The following is a 20450-nucleotide window of genomic DNA, read 5'->3' on the forward strand; positions in this document are numbered from 1 at the left end:
TCTATGAGCCTCCGCTTACCCTCTCGATGCCACTGGTGACCCGGGTGCTGTTCCTTGCGTAGAGGGCGACCCTCCGTCACGTTCAGTGGTAAAACACTTACGCAGTAAACGCCAATCTGGCATGGCACCTGGCTGAAGGAGGTGGCCGAGCTCAACGGTTTTCACTCCTGGTATCTCATTGGTATTACACAGCTGGGTGATGTATGGTCGGGGAAGCATATGCTTTCCTTTCCGGTCTTCCAACAGATGTACAGTCTCACGCGCACCCAGTTCTATAAGTACCTCCAGCACAGACATGCTCTCAAAGCTCATTCCCTGCCTGCTGATGCCCTCCCGAAGGTCAGTCCCCTAGAAGCTAAGTTAATTATGGGACATCTGGACCGTGGCGGGATTTCTCATATCTATTGCACACTCATTGTCAACTCACTCGGCTCACTGCACCACCTTCGGACTCAGTGGGAGGGCTGGATAGGTCCCGGCGAGATGCCCTGATGGCCCCCTGTGAGCTCACCACCACCAGCATTAAGCGGGTTTGCGCCACACTTGTCCTCGACTCGGAACCGATTAAGCTGATTTCTATCACATAGTATGGACCGGTGCAGTGGTCACTCATCACTGGATAAGAATGACTCTGGGAGTTGTCGGAGGTGCTGGGATGGTCAGTTCCCCTTTCTCCCCTGATGATTCTTCTGGGATGGGTTTGAAGGCATTGGGGGCTCGAGGGCTGAGAAAGCACTGTTGGGCACGGCCCTTCTGGTGGCAAAACGGGACATCGCTGCAAGTTGGGTGTCTCCTGGCTTACCCACCCTGTCAAAATGGAATCAGGGAGTAGACTGTTGGGCGCGGCATGAGCGTGTGGTCTTTAAAGCTCATGGATGCCCCCAGAAACAAGAGCGAGTGCTGGGGAAATGGCTGGGTCAATTGGCTTAACTAGATGTGTGTTTGTGTCAGTGGCTTCTTTTGTACGTTCGCTGCTCCTTGTATGGATTGCTTACCTCTCTCCGCAATGTAGCTGTGTATGCCATGTATTATGTTTAGCTACCCAGTAGGGTTAAAATTCAATAACATTTATTTAAAAAAAGATTAATAGGTTATTAACTTAATGATGTTTGAACTTTGTTAAAGTGATCCTGGGAGGAGATAAAGATGTTTTATTTATATTTAATATTAATAAATCTGAAACAAGTAGTAATGTTCTCATTAGTTTTAGCTAGCATCAATTAGCCTAGAAATCCCAGTCTTTAGTTGTAGTCTGGTTGCATAAATGTTTTTTTTTTTAACACCCGGCTAGTCTGCCCATTACTAAGAGATAAACAGCTGGACTTTACTATATTGTAATACATATATAATATAGAATAAATACATTATACACACACAATGTGCAAGTCCTCTGATATAATTTCTATCAATTATCTCGAGCTCGTATTGCATAGAAAAAAGGTCTAACTGAATTTGTTCCCTTGATTCACAGTGTTGAATTAATTCCTTTGCAGGATATTTAGCTTCCGTAAACAAATAAAAAAACGTTAGACACAGCATTTGACTTTCATTTGGTGCTGGTTAACAGAAAAACATTTCACAATGACAGTACTGCGCTTTGACAGTCAATAAACTCAGCTCTCAGGCCCATCCTTGATGTAAACATTTACCAATACATTTTTACAAGTTTTTGAAACTAAACTGTAAACACAGAACCCGGTCAGCAAAATGTTCTTTCTTTATATATGTCCTATTAAATCTATTCTATAGTTTCAATGTATGGAAAACATAAAACATTTTAGAATGCATTTTTATAATGTCCTTATAACATACTTTTATTTTACTTCTAACAACAATTCACAATTTGATCGATGCAGTTAATTAACATCTCACAAAGAAACAAAGGATAAATAACTTGTGAATTGTAAAAAAAAGTAAACAGCTCATGTTCACAAGCTTTGTTACCTGTGCTTTTGTCCTGGGTTTCCATCATGTATTGGACTTTCTCTTGGCTTATTCCAACTGACATATCTGAATGAAAATTGGAATCACCTGTAAAATTAAGATAGAAAGACATGTTTACCCTCTTGCACGAGGTAATCTTAGTTTGGATATTCGTTTCTATCGTAAACCCTTCAAATACAATGAAAACATTACTTTTTTATCAATAAAAGGTTTATTTTTTATCTGTGAAAACATAAAACTGTGGAGGTCAAAGTAATTAAAGGAGACATTAAAAAAAGTCTCGCCCATTCCCTTGGTTGTACAGAGCTGGTAATATGGAACCAGAGCTCTCTAAATACTAATCCCCCTTGGTGCAAAGCAAAGACCCACATTCTACATATCCATGAAACAGATACTATACATTTTGAAACTGCTATCGAAAAAGCCCCAAAATGCTCAATGATTCAAGTAACTCGTAGGGAACTCAATTGTATCTCTTGGGCACGTTTGCAGGCTGCAGGCTTCCACGTGCTTGCATTTGGAGAAAAGCTCAAAATTGACAGACTGTGACACTGGCCATTTGACCGCCCACTTTAAAGCGGGCGGGTGGTCAAATGGCTAAATCTCTGACGGCCCTTACAAAGTAGGGTCTTCCACTGATGGTCGGCTCGACTGATGTTGGCGGTTCTTGGGCTCATAATTCCTCTGACCTGATTTCTCGCCTCAGTGCCTACTCTGAGCATGAGTCCCACGCTGCAACTCTGGGCAATAGCTTGCTTAGCCTCCACAACGGCCCCCTACAGCGCTGGGGATGCCTGGTTGCACCCCAGGGATGCCCAGGAGTGGACATTTCACGGGGAAAAGCCAGGATACACTGCTTGCCGGGGTATCAGTGCGCTTTACAAATACGTCTACATTTACATTTAAATGAGGTGGGCAGACCTTTCAGTACACGGAAATGGTACTCTGCTGCCTTTATGTTGAAATATTGTTTCCACCATACTCTAAACAAGCATTTACAATGCAATGGTCTCGCCTTTGGAAAAGTTAGAGCTATTGGCATTGTAAATGACATTATTTTTATTTATGTGTTGGTTTTGAAAACAGATAAATAGATGGCATTGTCATTTACAATGCCAATAGCTTAATCTCTCGCAAATGCGAGACCTATTGCATTTGCAACCAGACAGAGACAGAGAGAGAGACAGAGAGAGAGACAGAGAGAGACACACACACACACACACACACACACACACACATATACACGTGTTACCATCCTTGTGGGGACTATGTGTGAACACCAGCCTTGTGGGGACCAACCTTTCCCATTTGTTTAAATATATGCCAATAACAGAAAAATGTTAAGAAAAAATTCCTAATACAGGATCCTGCTTCAAATTTGCAAATATATTGTTTTTTAATCGCGCGCACAGAACCATCATTGTGGGGACTTGAACATGTGTTACCATCCTTGTGGGGACTTACTCAATAATTATCATTTGTGATTGAATGTCTTCATAAAGAAATGACTAAATGTAATTTTTTCAATGCTGTAATTAAATTACATGATAGTTTAGTCATATGTGAATAGCTCATTGTGTCCTACGAGCAGACAGAAAATATATTGTGATTATAATGCATTTTTAGCAGAAGCTTATAGCATATGAAGTCCCTGGAAAGGGTTTTACAGTTATTTGGCCTGTTACTGAGTGCTCAAAAACTTTTCGGAATAAGGAAACAACAAAACATTGAATTAATTTAGAGGCCAAAGATCCTGCAATGTGGTCTGATAGGAAAGCCAAGTTGAGATTACCTAGTTCCTTTTCATCAATCTCATTGCTAGGCATAATTTCTTTATATGTCGGTGCAATAATAATTCCCAGAGATATGGTATGACATCATAGTTATGTTCTACAACTGACAGAGAGAGTCTGTGATTATAGTCATGTTTAAGCCACTGCAGAGATAATGTGATTATATTGAAATTTTGTTTAAATATAGTCACTCTCAGTTCCTATAGGCATAGTGTGTGATTATATTTATGTTCAAGTCCCCGCATAGACAAAGTGTGGTTATACTTATTCTTAAGTCCCCACAAAGATGATGTTTGATGCTAGTTATGTTTAAGTCAAATGAGATAGTTTGTTATTAGAGGGATGCACAGGTTCTCACATACATAGTGTTATTTTAGACATGCTCAAATCCCCCAAAACAGTGTCTGATTATAATCATGTTTGGTTATAGTCTGGCTCATGTCCCCCTACAGGTCCCCCTACAGATTGTGGACAATGACAGTCATTCTGCAGATCCTGCTAATATAGTGTGGTATCATAGAAGGGCCTAGGTCCCGACAAAGATAGTTTGCAATTATTATTATGTTCAAGTCCCCACAGAGATAGTGTGTAATTATAGGGATGTCCAGGTCCCCACAGAGATAGTGTGTGATTATTGTAATGTTCAAGTCCCCACAGAGATAGTGTGTAATTATAGGGATGTCCAGGTCCCCACAGAGATAGTGTGTGATTATTGTAATGTTCAAGTCCCCACAGAGATAGTGTGTAATTATAGGGATGTCCAGGTCCCCACAGAGATAGTGTGTGATTATTGTAATGTTCAAGTCCCCACAGAGATAGTGTGTAATTACAGGGATGTCCAGGTCCCCACAGAGATAGTGTGTGATTATTGTCATGCTTAAGTCCCCACATTGATGGTGTGTGATTATATTCATGTGCAAGTCCCCACAATGATGTTGCATGATTAGTCATGTTAAAAAACATCACAAAACATAAACATAAATAAGTCCCCGTCGAGATGGTGTGTGATTATTGTTATATTTAAGTCCCCCACAGAGAGTGTGTCATTATATTTATGTTCAAGTCCCCACATAGAAAGAGTTATGATAGTCAAATTCAAGTCCCAGTAGAAATATTGGATGATGATAGTCATACTGATGTTCATGTAGGAATAGTGTGCCATTACATTAATGCCCAGGTCCCCACAAATATAGTATTTAATTATAGTTACTCTAAAGTCCTGATTGAGATAGTGTGTGATTATATTCATGTTCAAGTCCCCTCAGAGAAATCGTATGATTATAGTTATGTTCAAATCCCACCAGAGATAGTTAGTGATCATAGTTATGTTCAAGTCATCACATATAGAATGTTATGATAGTCAAGTTCCCAGAGAGATAATGTATTATTAAAGATATGCTTAGGTCCCTGTAGTGATAATATGTTATTATAGTGATGCCCAGTTGCCTGCACAGATAGGGTGTTGTTAAAGTCAAGCTCAAGTCCTGCATGGATGTTATATGATTATGGTGAAGACTAGGCCCCCAAAGAGATAGTGTGTGATAATAGGGATGTCCACATTTCCACGAGATAGTGATTGTAAATCTGCAGAGAAAGGGCATGATAACTGTCAAGCTCAAGTCTCTCTACGGAAAAAATATTTTACAATAGACATGCTCATGTCCCTGCATATATAGTGTGTGATGATAGTAATGTTTAAGTCCTCACAAAGCAATAGTGTGATTAAATTGAGATCCACGTCCCAAAAGAAATAGTGTGTGATTCTAGACATGCCAAGGTCACCAGTGAGATAGTGTGTGATGATAGTCATGTTTAATTCCTCAAAATGATATTGTGTAATGAATTATATTGATGCCCAGATTCCCACAAAGATAGTGTGTAATTATAGGGATGCCAAGTTCCCCACATAGATAGTGTGTGATGATAGTGATGTCTAAGTTCTCAGAGAGATGTGTGTGAGTATTGTGTTACCACTGTCCACACAGAGATAGTGTGTGAATATAGTCAAGTTCACAGCCCCCCCAAAAAGCTAGCATGTGATTGGTTATATTGATGCCCAGGTCCAAACAAAGATAGTGTGTGATTATTGTGATGACCAGGTCCCCACAGAGATAATGTGTGATGAGAGGGCAGCCCAGGTCTCCACAGAGATAGTGTGTGATTATAGGTATACCAGGTCCCCATAGAGATAGTGTGTGACTATTGTAATGTTCAAGTCCCCACAGAGATAGTGTGTGAGTATACTGATGGCCAGGTCCCCAAAGAGATAGTGTGTAAATATAGGGATGCCAGGTCTCCACAGAGATGGTGTGTAATTATAGGCATATCCAGGTCCCCACAGAGATGGTGTGTAATTATAGGGATATCCAGGTCCCCACAGAGATAGTGTATAGTTTTAGGGATATCCAGGTCCCCACAGAAATGGTGTGTAATTTTAGGGATGTCCAGGTCCCCACAGAAATAGTGTGTTATTATACCGATGGCCAGGTCCCCACAGAGATAGGGTGTGATTATGCTGATGGTCAGGTCTGCCCCAGAGATAGTGTGATTATCGGGATGCCCAGGTCTGCAGAGATATAGTGTGTGATTATAGGGATCCCAAGGTCCCCACCCTGAATGTGTGTGATCATAGTCCTATTCAAGTCTCCAGAGTGATGTGTTTGACGATAGTTATGTTAAAGATGCCAAACAAACTATATTAGTCTGGTGGATTTGTAAATCCGTGCCCACCGTGTGGTGCCTGCCACGGGGTACAGGGATCAACAGGGGGATAGAGCCCCCTCAGCCCCCATCCAGAGGCCAAAGCACAGCATGTTTTCCAACATGGTTTCCATGTCGACAGGCCGGCATGGAAACCATGAATTGTAATTTCAAGGGCGGAAAGGCCCGCCCTTGAGATTACTGGCCGGCTTCCGACTGGCTGATGGGCTCCTAGAGCCAGTTGGAAGCCAGCCAAAATAACCAGCCAGTATATTTTCCGACCACCTAGATCAAAATTAGGCAGTCAGAAAGTAAACCTGAAGGCTCCGACCGTTGGTTTAGAGCCGTAACAGGCAGCATCGTAATTGGCCCCTAGATATTTTAACAAGCTCTAGGCAGCACCGTCCCGATGCATTTTGGCAAATCCTCCTCTTGTTTACTAGATAATGGGCAGTCCAAGAAGAGCTGTGCAAATGACAAAAGCTGTGCATAGAAAGCGCTTAGCCACATAATTGCTCTAGGGTAGCTGGAGGAAATGGACTCTCCATAAAAACCCGTCCACGGGGTGAACCCCTGTGTATCAGGGTGTTGACCACTAAAACTTCACTTTAACAAGTGTTTGTTTCAGTGAGTTGCTAGGGTTTTTTCCAACATACATTTAGATATTAGATTAGATTTAGATTATTAGTTGGTATGGATAATAATAATGGCACTATTCCCTTTTAAGTCCAAACAAAGTTTCAGTAATTTAAACCTGAGCTCAAGCACTGGTAGCTATGGCCCAGAGCAAACAGGCTTAACTTTATAAAATGTGTAAGACATTTAGGATTACCAAAACACTTAAAGATTTGAAAGCACAACACTCCAATTTATAAAAATAAGCAATATTGTACTGAACAAAATGACAACAAAACATCTAATATCCAGTAATGGAAACCAGAGATAGGAAATTACAAAGTTGAAATAAACATTTGCACAGAATCTCGAAGCGCAAAATTGAATGCTAGACTGGAGAAAAGTCAAAAGTTAAAGCCAGCAGCAGTCAATTACCAGTCGGATATATAGACTGTGTACTTCTTAATCAAAAAGTTACCTTTATTTCTTAAAAGTAGTTCTAGTCATCGGCGGGTCACCTACTAGTTCCTCTGCATCAACGATACCTGGCTAAAGCTAGAGCAGAGCTCATCGACGATGTATTGATAGGGTCCAGATGTGGCTGTCAATGAAGGCAGGAAGGCTCAGAGTGGAAAATCATGATTCTCACTAAAAATGGCCTCGACGTAAATTGGGTGTCAGTCAGCATTTGTTCTGGTAAAATCATAGGCAGTCAGCCTTTGAAATTTCACTGGAGCTAGGGATTCCCTTAGCAGAGCAAGGCTGCAGACTGGTGCCAGTGAAGGGTCCAATGACTTTAGATGTTGCTACCTTGTCAAAAACATAGCTGCACCTGTGGGAAGTTCAATCCCATCAGTGATGCAGATTTGGTGGATTACCTGGCAGGTATGTGCCAGTCTGAAGGTGGTTCTCTTGAAGAAAAGTTGCCAAGAAGCTTCTAAGTTTCCACTTTCAGGGTTAGGCAGGAGAAGTACACTCTGATTCCACTCATGGTTTCCAGGGCTGTAGGAGCAGCACTTTGGTGCCACGACTCACTCCAGGGGAAGCCACCAGCAGGATTGAATGCAATTCCAGTGGAAACTGGTGAGTCAGACCTTGCAGGGAAGAGGGCTTCTTTCTGCTTTTGTGTCCATGCAGCTTAACAGGAAGTCAGCCAAAAGACCCTTTCATTCCACCTGGTACAACAAGTGGGAGCAGGCCCTGCCCTTAGGGTTCTCCCTACAGGTCAAAGAGCAGATGCAGTCCTTTGTTTGTCTTCCACAGGCCCAGTAGTGGTTTGGAAAGGGTGCCTAGGGGTGCCACATTTATGCCTGCCACCAGCTTGTGGGTTTAGGTGACAGCTGGCTCCTCCCTAAACAACAGGGAAAACGTTCAAAGGGGTAACCAACCCACTTTTGCAGCACTTTCTGTGGGCTCTACTGCAACACATCCAACAGTGCCCCTCGCTCCCTAAATCCAACATGCAGAAACTTTCTACATTCCCACGCCCAAAGCCATTTGTCCACTTCTGGGAGCAATCCATATCTTACTCTATGGATGCCACCAGAGGTCAGGTGATGACTGGACACTGGTAGGAAGCCTTTTGGTACTGGCCAGAATACAGAAAAATTTCTAAACTTGTAGGTTCCTTAATAGTAATAGAAAATCCAACTTTACCATTACATTGGATTTTAAATTAGTTAAAATGAGTCATTGAACCATTTTTCTAGCTATTCCCAAACTGAATGAAGTACTTATTAAATGCAAAATTAAAAACAAGTAAACATGCATATCCTGATTTTAAATACCATGCAGCCTTCCCCAGGGACATATAAACTTTCCCTTAGGGTTCACTTATGAGCATTAAAAGGAACGGTTGGGTCTGTCAAAAGGTTTATTTTGACTAGTCAAAATGGCAGTTTTAAAACTGCACCACCAAGCTGAAGTGACAGTCCTGGAGACATAGTTTACCTTGTCACTTTAATGGTAGCACAATAGGCGCTGCAGTAAACTATTGTTGTTTAAACCTACAATCCATGGGTACTAGGGGTACTATATTCTAGGGACCAATAAGTAATTTAAACATGCCAATCAGAGATGTAGCCAATATGCAATGCTTTAGCAGCCAGAACACATGTACAACAGCCTGGTTAAAAGAGTCCTAGAGCACAGAGTCAAGAAACAACTAGCAGCATCAGGCCAAAAAACATGTGGGTGATCAAGCAACAGGAGGCATTTTCTTACAGTCACTTTCGCCTTCGTTTTTTTCAGTAAATTTCCGGTTTTTATTTTTTATTTTACTGTATAGTAAAAAATCTTATTACCACACCTAACTGTAGCATCAATTAAAGTTTTTTTTTCTATAAATTCCTAAGTTAAAAAAAATACAGTAAGCTCTTTTTACCATTCCTAACCTCAGTGGATGTCCAACTTGCGCTGTGCATGGCTTTCAGCTTTGCACAAGCTTGGGCAAACATCCACAGGTTGCCAACACCCATCGGGCATGGCCAAAGGAGACAGGCAACTCCTTTGCTGGCAGTCAATCCCCTTTTTTCCAGTCATGTGTAACTCCCGAGGTACTCCCACGATACTCCCATGATACAACCAGGGATTTGCAAAATGAAATCTATCGATTTCAGTATTCAGACTCCTTCACATACAAAATACTGCTACCATCTTAGTTTCACATCTTCACTCAACTCCACACATGCAGTGGATACCAGTATCAGGTACTGGACTTTACAATCAAACTTTACATGATGGTGGTCACTAAACCATGCTGTCTCTGAAACAAAGAAACAGGTCTAGTTCACTAAGATAATAAAATATGATATGCTGCAACCACTGCTTTATGTGATGCATCCATGACAGGGACAGTAGTGAGCTGTTTTCAATGAGGCCATGTTTGGTGTACCCCTCCTGGTCAGTGGGCAGGTTCTAGTCCTCTGTGTTTGTGCTAGGGCCAGAAAAAAAGTCAGAATCCCAGTTTCACATTCAGTTGGGTACTCAGGGCAGGATAAATAAATTCTGTACCATGCAGGAGACATTTCCTTCTGAGCACCCATACATTGGAAGGAACACCTGTCAGTCTCAGTAGAGAGGCGGATTTGAATGAGAGCCAACCTGATATAACTGTCTCTTCCAGAGCAGATTTTATGTGCACTGTTGGTAGTGTAATACCCCAAGCCCTCATTTCCCTCAAGCCTTAGGGCATTCATTGAGGCTGCTTTGATTACTCTTAACAGCTTGCAACTGAAAGAATTATTTTGAGCCACTTTCCAGTGCATATTTAATACAAAATACCATATCTCTTTTCAAATGTTATGAGGCATGCAGTTGCGTTAGTCAATGTTTCATGGGCCCTAGTGCAAGGAAGGAAATGGGCTCACTAGCTGCTGCGTGAATGATGAAACACAACAGTAATACTTGGTTCAGTCAGCTTGTTAGGCCTCCGGCCCGGTGCCACTGCCCCTTCTTCACCAATGGACGCTACGCCGCAGGATGCATGGCATCCTCCCCTGCGGTAAATTGAGATGCCACATCTGGTGACAAGTTTAAACACCCCTTTAGGATCAGCTCAGTCTTACAACTTACTGTGCTTAATAACATCAGTGGCATTGAGTTGGATCGTAACATATAAAATCCACACACCGACTACTGCACGTATAGACGCGATCTATATATTTATATATTTTGCCTTCGCATGCAGGAGTCAGAGGAAAAGGCGCCATTTTACTAGTGCCTCATACCTCAGTTCTCGACTGGAATATTTAGCATTTTTCTTTACATCATCTTGACACCAGAAATCTACTCTGCTGGAATATATCAGATTTCTGAAATATAAAGTGTCTCCAACATTGCGATGTCCTACTTGCAATGTGAGATATGCCGGTTTAATTGAGGAGACCACTGCTGTGTATGAGATTTTGGTGAGATTTTCCTGGTCATTGTTCAATGAACACAATAAAGCAATTGCCTTGATTTCTTTTATTGACTTGCATAATGGCGTACCATAATCATTTACTGTACAAGAAAATATTTACATATAATTTAACTCGACCTATACCTCAAAAACTGTTCTAGGCATTTGAAATATTTCCCCTTTGCTAGAAACTGACTTGTTGGGCTATGTTCTGCAGTCTACAGTGTAAACAGGTTTCCATTTCGGTTCCTTTGTCTTACATTTTACAGCACAGGGTATATTTAAGAGAGGCTTGCATTGCGTTTTCGCCCAAGCAACATGGTACATGCCTGACGCAAACTCTAAGTCAGATTTTTTAAGCCACGCAAAGCAACTTTGCGTGGATCTGCATGGCTTAAACAATCTCGATAACGCAACATAGCACAAATTGATGCGATGCATTACTCTGCCCTGGGAAGGCGTTCTGTGGGTGTTCCCACACAACTCCCATGGATTATTTGATACATTCCCATATTTACAAGAACTTGTGAACCTGGGAAAGCACCAAAATCTTACACCTTCCCAAGGGGGGGAGCGTAACAAGGAGAAATATCTCTTGTTTTGCTTATTTCCTCTTCCTATGTGTGCTGCATTCTACAGCAATCAACTAAACAATCAGGGATATGTTAAAGCGCGAATACTCACCCGTAAGGGTCTCAAGGCGCTAGAGATGGAGGGAGGGGTGCAGGTTCCATTCCATCAAACACACATAAAAAGTGGAATATGACTCCCAGGATTGTTTTTGTGCAGGAAGGTGCCTCCTGCATTCAACACAGGCACCCTTGCACCAAAGTGCGAGGATGCTTGCATTGGCGCTAGGCTGCCAAAAGGGTGCCAGCGCAGGGGATAGAGCAGTATGCACCATATTGTTTTATATACAGTGTATTCCTGCCCTTTGGCTGTCATGCACTGCAGTACAATGACTTGCTGTGCTGCACTCTATCACTTCTTCATAAATGACCTCCCAAGTCTATAGAGATAAGACAATTTTGAAGAAAATGTATGACATGCGTCTGTCATAACTTATGAAAAAGCCAGACCTTTTAGTTTTTTTAATACAATCTTTTACGTTTTATAACCTGTCCCCAACACACATACATATATACTGTTCACAAACCATGGTGATCCTCCACTCTTTCAACTGAAAGAACATGTAGAGCATTCAAGACCTCTTGTATATACTTCTCATGGACTTAAAGTCATTCCCCTGCTTTCCATTTGTTTGTTTCAGTGTACTTTTAAAATCCTTGCTTGGTCAGTTTTGCCTCGTTGTCCATCTTTTTTCTCTTTCATCACTCCCAAGGAGCAAGGACTAAGTACTGTATATTTATGCTGTGGTTGTTTATCTGTTCTCTGAGGGACTATTTTCTTATTTCTTTCTTGCTCATGCTATACTCTTGGTGCGTGTTCAGCTTCGGGCCTGTAGATGCTTGCATCCTAATAGAACCTTCATCCCTCCCACCTCTTCACATGTCCCTGCATGTCCACCCCCACCTACCTCTGCTTTGCTCCAACGCAGCATTTGCCTTAAACAGGCAGCATTTTCCTTGTTCTAACTATCAAAAAAGAGAACACATTGATCAGGAAGCGCCCACTTTATGTTTATGCATTGTGGCCGGGCGCCTTTCTTTTATCAGAATGGCGGCTGTGAAGACGGTGCCATGTTAATAAAAGATAGGTGCACAGATGCTTCCTCTGACTTCAAAACAGGGCTGAAACTGTGCGTACCAGCCGTGCACCGAGGCATGTGAGACTGCTCTCATGCACACACCACCCACCGCTTGCACAGCCCCTCCCTGCTCCTGGCTTGGTCTTGTCCACCCTGTAACAGTTTATCTTTGTGGCTGCTGCTGGCCTACGAGGTGCTTCCTGTGCTGCTGATCCGAGATGGACACTATGATGTGCACTGAGATCACGCAGCAGGTAGTGAGCTGGGTATGACAGGGCCCCCGAGTTGGTCTGGGGGTGCAGAGGGTAGACTTCAGGGGCTGCACAGATGGGTAAAGGGTTACACAGGAAGGAGGGTTGGTGCAGATGCCATGCATGGCGTTGGGAGTGCTACAGAGTGCCGGAGGGAGCAGGGCTAGAGGGGATGGAGGAGAGCGTAGTATCTGACCCCAACCCTCTACCCAAGCTCACTCTTGGAAATGAATGGCAGTCATCCCTCCCCAGCTGCACACACAGCTTAGGACTGCCAATGGTCACGGCACCTAGCTGGTGTTTTACCCACTCTCTGCTGCCTGTGGAATTTGCCCTTCCCTCGATCTGTTTGTTGGTACATCTGGCTTCTCTGGTCGTGCCCTGGTGCTGTGCTGGCTCATGCTTTCACTGCTATCATGAGAGGTTCTCATAAATAGTGTGCCTGCCTTACCTTGGCACTACTGGCTTGTGCCTTTCTACTTTTCTTTTTTTGAGGGCCCTATATCTGTTCTGGCTTTACACTGGGGCAGTTCTGAATCACGCAGTAGTATGGCAGCAAGCCTGTTGCACCCTGTACCTGGCCGTGCCCAGTGGAGCTCTGCCATGGATTGGAGAAGCTTTGGCTGTGCTCTGGTAGAGTTTAGGATCATGCTTGGCCTTGGTGCTGTTACTGGATTACCTTTCTGCCAAGTCTGTCGGTGTCATCGTACTGTCTGGGTTAAAGCCAGGTACAGCTTTATTTTTGTTATGGCCTGATGCTGCTCTGGGTCTGACCGTGCTCAGGCCATGCCTTGCTAGTGCTTTGGGTCTGTCAGTGCCCTGCAGTTACTGCAGGATTAGCCTGCTAGTCAATCTGTATGTGAACTGTTGCTACTGTGCTTCTGCTTCACAGTTTCTAGTGGTGTTGTTATTGCACTGGGCCTGGCAATCCACAGGGTCTGGTGGTGTTGTGGTGCTATAGTGTTATGATAGGTTTGTATAGGTGCGGCTGTGTCTGTCAGTTCCTAGTACTATTCTGTATTTGTGCCACTCTGCTTTTGGCAGAACCCTAATGTGGCACTGGTTTTGGTACTGCCCATTAGTACACAGGGTCTTGTAATGTTATAGTGTTTCCTGAGTGTTACTGTGTGTGGTGGTGCCCTGGTACAATTCCTTGTTATGATACTCTGCTCTCAGTGGTTCCCTCATGTGCATGATAGGTGGGGTACCCTGATCTGGGGCCATCAGTGGAAAGCCACCATCCCCAAGAGATAGGTGCCTACATGGTTCCATAACATGTTTAACAACACCTTTGCTATGCCGTTTTCAGACAACTGCACATTAAATACATGAAATGTTGCATTACTTCCAATAGGTCTACAATTATTATTAATCAAAACATTTGGTTATTTGTATCATAAAAGCACTGGTTCAAAGAGTCATGTGTGACAACCACCACCTCGCAGCTCACAGGCATGAAGCTATACGAGAGTGAAACGCAAGCCCCACAATGTGGCGGGTGCACAAATTAAAAATGTACCTTGGTCTTTATTTATCCCTGAGATAAATCTTACGGACTGGGCTTGACTGACTCCCTTAGAGGGCCTGCTCAGTTTTGTGCTCTGGCACTCAGGGTTCAGGGCTTCATGCAGTTCGCTAGTGATGCAGCGTTCTCTATCCTCATTAAGTTATTTTGTGTTTATGACCCCCCCAAACAACAAAAAAGCTGTAACAAACAAACATTAGAACAGGCAGGAAAAAGGTTGCAGAATTGCAAAGACAAAAAAACGAAAAGGCATTTTTTATGTTAATTATTTTTTTAAAAGGGTCGTTCAGTTGTACATATTGTTTTCTTGGTTATATATACGGTAACAAAATGCTTATAAAATGTTATTTATTATAACCTTTCAACATGCTGCACAGCAGCCATGCTGCTCTACAACATAGTTTGAACACATTGGCTTCAATGGCGAGACCTATTGGTTATGCTAATGCTTGTTTGAAATAGCAGAGGCTTTTTGCAAGTAGAAGTTTGATTATTATTTAAAAAACGCCCCCCACCTCAAAAAGACCCAAAAAAGAAGATGGGAATGATATCGAAATGTTCAAGGAAAAAATATAGCTAGAAGCTGAAAAATGAATTTAAAAAGAAATAAAGCATTGGTGCTTTTAAATCAAATGAAACAAGCACAACTTTCCGCGTTCTTATGCATGTGAAGTGACTGTGCTGTTCTTTCTGTTCAATAAATGCACTTATACAAGGTGCTCAGGACTTATTACATCGCAACAGTGCCTCAGCTATTGGCATTTTTTATATCTAGCGCGATCTTGACCCAAGTCTCTTGGCTGTGTTTTTCAACTAAGGCACGGGGAGGTTAAGTGATTTTAACATAATCACGGAGGTTTAGCAAACGCTGGGTCTCCAACCTGGTTTCCAAAGTCTGCCGCTAGCCTTTGTAGGAATACTATTGATCACTTGAAAACAATAATTTCTACACGTTTTTGCATGAGCACGGACAAACTAATTACAGGCACACACATCTTTGCTGCGATAAGAGACAGAAAAAAGCTTTGGCCAGATCATTAGCCTTTCAGCAAGTTCCACCTGCTACTTGCTTTGCTCCTGGCCTCCTGCTCTGTCTGCAACACAGCCAGGGTGTGTGTATTAGGCTGCAGGAGCGCCCATCCCCCATTCTCAGACAGTCCCGGCCAGCAGGTATCAGCAAGGTAGATTACTTGGCCCTTTGTTATGCAGATATGTGCATCTGCACCTCTTTGGCTGACCATGGAAACGTCCTGACGACGCCCTGTCTTTTTGTTCCTACAGGAAAGGAAGGCTGGGCAGAGCCTTTGGAATTCTTTTAACAGGATTCGAAAGAACCATGCAATTTTAAACTAAAACTCAGCACGCATCAAATACCAAAATATATTTAGAGGCACAGGTCATTCATTTACGGGGAATAATAAATACACTGCAGAGGAAACGTCAGATATTTTTAAGACGTTCGCAGTTTGTAAAGTTACTGTTCTCGATATGTTGGTAATTTTTCAATAGCTTTTACTTTAACTATGGTTCTGCACTAGTCATGTCTGAAACTGCTAGTTACATTGCCACGATTTAAATTCAAATAAATGCAAACTCTGTTTAAATTGTGTTTTTTCCCTATTGAACGTCAGAGCATCGTCGTTATCACCTCTGTCGTTTTTGGCAGTATTAACTGAGCTATGTAGCAAGGACACATAGGGCCTCATTTACAAAAAAATAACAGCACGGCGCTGCAAGCCGTTTTGCTGTGCCAAGTTGCGACATTTTTAAAGCACAGGGATGCGTCGTATTAACAATATGATGCATGTGTGCGCTTTTCCCTGCATTTGTGCAAAATTAGCGCAGGCACCCTTGTGCCATGTTGCAAGGCTGCATGTGTTGCAGGAATGATTATTTGTGTGCAAGAAAGGAAACCTTCCTGCACAAAAACAAAAAAATTAGGCCATTTTCCTTTTTCTATGCATGCTGCAACATGCAGCACGGATGGAAAGAGAAAAAACTAGGAGACATACAAGTTTTTCTCCCAGTTATGCCACTACTACCCCTATATTTTCTTCTGGCCCAGTTCAGATGCACCTTGGGGATTGGCTGCCATTAGAAAATCTGCAACCAGAAGTAAGACTACCATAAGAATTGTATGGCTTAGTAATTCCGTTGCTGTATCAGGCACGGCTCCAGTATTCTACATCTGGGAAGACTATGAAGAAGCCTGGGTAGGCCATGAAGGCACATGGGTGAAGCTGGAAAAACCAACACAATAATGAGATCTGCTGTTTAAACAACATCTTTCCACAATGTGCAGATCTAAGAAGTGAAAGTAGTATTTTTAGGAATGTTCGATCTATTTGGTCGATCAGTGGTCACGATCAGTGGTCATGTGCAAGACTTATTTTTCTGTCTTTGACCTCTAGAGGGAACTTGCATTCTCTGTCTTTGGCTGGAATATATACTGTTACTTCGCATGCGTTATATCGCATGCTTTTACAACGCGGTCATTACAACGACTGCGTTGTTACAACACGAGCCATTACTTTGCAAGTTGTTTCAACGACTTGCTGTAGGAGGCACGTTGGACTTAGGAATAGTATAATTTACTATTCGTACTCCAGTTTGTGCAACAGCAGGGAAAGTGTTGGATTGTAAATCCAACACCAGTGCGCCCCCTGCACTAAGTAGTTGGAAGAACTTGGGATGTAACGGCTCGTGTTGTAACAACGCGGTCATTGTAACGACCACATTGTAAAAGCATACAATGCAACGCATGCAATATTATGGCTGTTCCCCTTTGGCTGTAGTGGAGTGTTGAATGACTAATGGAGCTTTTTAATGCACTGTGGACAAGAAACATTGGTTAAAACAACATATGTTTTGTAGTTATGGTGGTTAGGTACCCCTTAAAGAACTTTGTGGAAAACCAGTGAAGAGGGCATTTTAATGCAAACTGGCCAGTAACTTTGCTTGAAATACAAACTGATTTAAACAACATTTTATATTGAAATTATTGTTTCCCTCTAATAAATATTTAACAGAAAAGTTAGGCGGAGGAAAAAGAAAACAAGCGCATTATTTTAAAATGCTCTTGGAAATAGGGGGATTTAATAAGAAGTTGGTGTGTATGAAAGTTGGGAAAAGGTAGGACTAATTCAGCAATATGTTGGGTGACAATATTATTGAAGTATTCCATGACATTTGATTGACTCCGATACAGTCCTATCAGTCTTCTAGAAACTCCATCTGTTATGAATCTTTACCATTAATCAACAGTTTGTATCATAGCATTTCTATTTTGCTTTTTACTCCTCTTGTTAAGTCCTCAAGATGCACTCCTAGTGGAGTGCTAGGTAGGGCCCTAGCTTACATGCCAACCTGTGAATGGGTGTTGATTGCAGGACCATCTAAAGAGTAGAGTTTTAATTTTGTCACTGAGTGCCTTGCGAGTGTTTCTTAAACTTGTCATAGCAGCATGTAAACACAGCCACATAAAGAGGTATACAAAGGTAACTGAGTGTTACCCAAGTTCATCTGTAGTGTTTTTAGGAGAGACCTTGTCTTTGTTGGTGATTTGAATACCAGCGGCATTGGTGTTGGTTATTTGTTATGGACACTAGATTCAAAGTTTGCATGGCAGGACAAGAGAAGCTGCCCCCTAAAGGTGATATGGTTGAGTCGGTCCTGGTACCAAAACAGACTAGTCTCTAGAGGCACTATTAGGCCACCTGTAAATCACTTTATTTTGTTAACTCAAGAACAAAAGAAATCTCTGACAAATGGAGGAACTTTTACAACACCAGTAGGCCAGTTTATGGAGTCCATCTATCAGCAGAAGAAGGCGCAAGACATTGGAGACACAATTAGGCCAGGCTGTAATAATTACTACATATTGTGGCGAAACCAGATTAATTTTCTGCACTTAATTTTCCAGCCAGACAGATCATAACCGTGGACATATGCCTAAAGCAAGGCAAACCTATTTGTGTTGCTGATGTTTGCTAGCAATAGCAGATATATAAGCAACAGTTATAATGTTGCAAGTATTTAGAATTGAACATGTTTCAATTCCTAAATCTGAAAATAAGAGACGGTGAATTAACCATTACTAAAGTCTTTCTAGTGGTCTTCGGAGTGTCTCAGTCACTCCCTTACTCCCCTCAACACCACATTCCTGTACAATCTGTCATTCTGGTAGTTACTTACACCCTTATTCTTGCCATATCTCTCTGAAATAGTCAATCTCAATATTTCACCCATCTCCTTCCTCTTCCTCTCTGCCTTTTTATGCTGTCATGCATGCACTTCCTAGTGTTACCTATCATACACCATGCCTCTCTTCCTCTCTCTCTTCACTTGTAAACAGTATATTATTTTGGTACTGTCAATATTTCACATTTCTGTACAGCCCCTTTCACATAAAATGGCAAGTACGATTGGCACATATGTGACCATTGCTGTGGTCACTCTGCAGATATGGTAATGCTTTCATAGGCATGAATTCTGAAAACCCTATGACGCCCTGACATGTAGAGTGAGATGCTTGCACTGGCTTTAGCCTCAACTCCAGAGCTCTTAATTGTGCCCCATCGTGAACTGCCATTCACACTCTGCTCTTACCCAGACACCTAGATGCCAGTATGCACTACATGGGATTTTTACAATCATGGTTGCGAAATCAATCTGTGCTTTTTCTTGTTAAGGACATGAATATAGGGCCCTGTCGGGATACGTTTCAATGTATTGTTTTTAATTATTGCTGAGTCTGAACTATCCTAGTTAATGCCCTGACTGTATCCTTCAAGGTTCACAGCGGCTCCTGTTCACGGTCTAACAGCAAGCCAAGGCTTTAGAATGGATCTTCACTCCCCCTTGGGATTCCTCAAGCACATGCCTTGGGATAACAGAATGGGCGGCACCCCGACTGTGACTGCCTATCTGGCCTTACACACAGACACAAAGTTTTGCAAGTCACAGGCACCTAGGCATGTAAATCCATGAGACAGAAACCATGTGCTTCAGACATACATGAAGCATTAAAAATAACACAAATGGGCACCATTCTATTTGCGGGTGAGCCTTGGGTGGGTCAGAGAATTCCCCTTGGGTGGGCCAGGCTCACCTGCCCACCAGTCTAGAACTGGGCCTGTGGTGCATCCAAAATCAGCCTAGAGGTCTCCAAAGATGGCCTTATGACTTCCTTCACAAGTCTGCAGATCATCATTAAATCAGCTTGCACCCAACTCTCAAAATGACAAATACATTTGCTTAACCACACCAACCCAGGACTGGATACTGCTACCAGGAAACCAAATAATACTCCAGAAAAACAAACCTCTGCTTCATGTGCTCAATCTTAGAACCGATAATTTGAGATAAACAATTTGCTGGAAAATGAGACAGCACCCGAGACATCCTTGAATTATCTAGGATAAGGTCAATCAGATTATCCACATGCAACCATTAATTCCAGTCTGTAAATGATGGAATTGTGGGAACACCCCTCATGATTATACTGAAGCACATTTTACATATTACTGAAGGGGGCCAAAATTAATCTATAGTCCCTTCTGTAATATTAACGTGCACCAGTAGTGGAAACAGCTGGCACAGACACCTGTTCTCCTATAGGGGCACTTTCTATATATGATGTCTTCTGATAAAACAAAGAAATACAAGGTTGTCTCCTATTTGGGCCTGTCTCTGGCTGATAACAGCTAAGGGATACCATTTCTGAATCTTGAACCTTAGATCACATAGCACTTCGGCACCACTCCCCACAACATTGTGCATACCCCACACACCTGATGTTTCATCTTGACTCTGCTTGGAACTTTTGTTCAATGACCGCAGTTTTTTCTACAAAGGTAATATGTAAAACAGCTATGTAACTTCATTACTGAGGTTAATGGCACCATTCCAAACTTAAATGCATACACCTGAGTGAGAAAGCTGGGGAGTGCCATGTCTTAGTAGATATGGTGCTTTCCTGCTTTCTCCCTCTCAATCAACGCTGAGCAATGCA

The 20450-nt window shown here is 42.3% G+C and overlaps 1 protein-coding gene across 3 annotated transcripts in view; it reads right to left on the reverse strand.

Moving 5' to 3' along the window:
* Positions 1–20450, reverse strand: part of LOC144828578 (zinc finger protein 567-like) — a 548232-nt gene that overhangs the window by 399369 nt on the left and 128413 nt on the right. For all 3 annotated transcript variants that reach the window (XM_078686893.1, XM_078686884.1, XM_078686876.1), the window contains exon 4: positions 1945–2031. In XM_078686893.1, coding sequence (XP_078543019.1) covers positions 1945–2031 — 87 coding nt within the window. The remainder of the gene's footprint in view (positions 1–1944; positions 2032–20450) is intronic.

Source organism: Lissotriton helveticus, chromosome 1_1, assembly GCF_964261635.1.
Source record: "Lissotriton helveticus chromosome 1_1, aLisHel1.1, whole genome shotgun sequence".
NCBI lineage: Eukaryota > Metazoa > Chordata > Amphibia > Caudata > Salamandridae > Lissotriton > Lissotriton helveticus.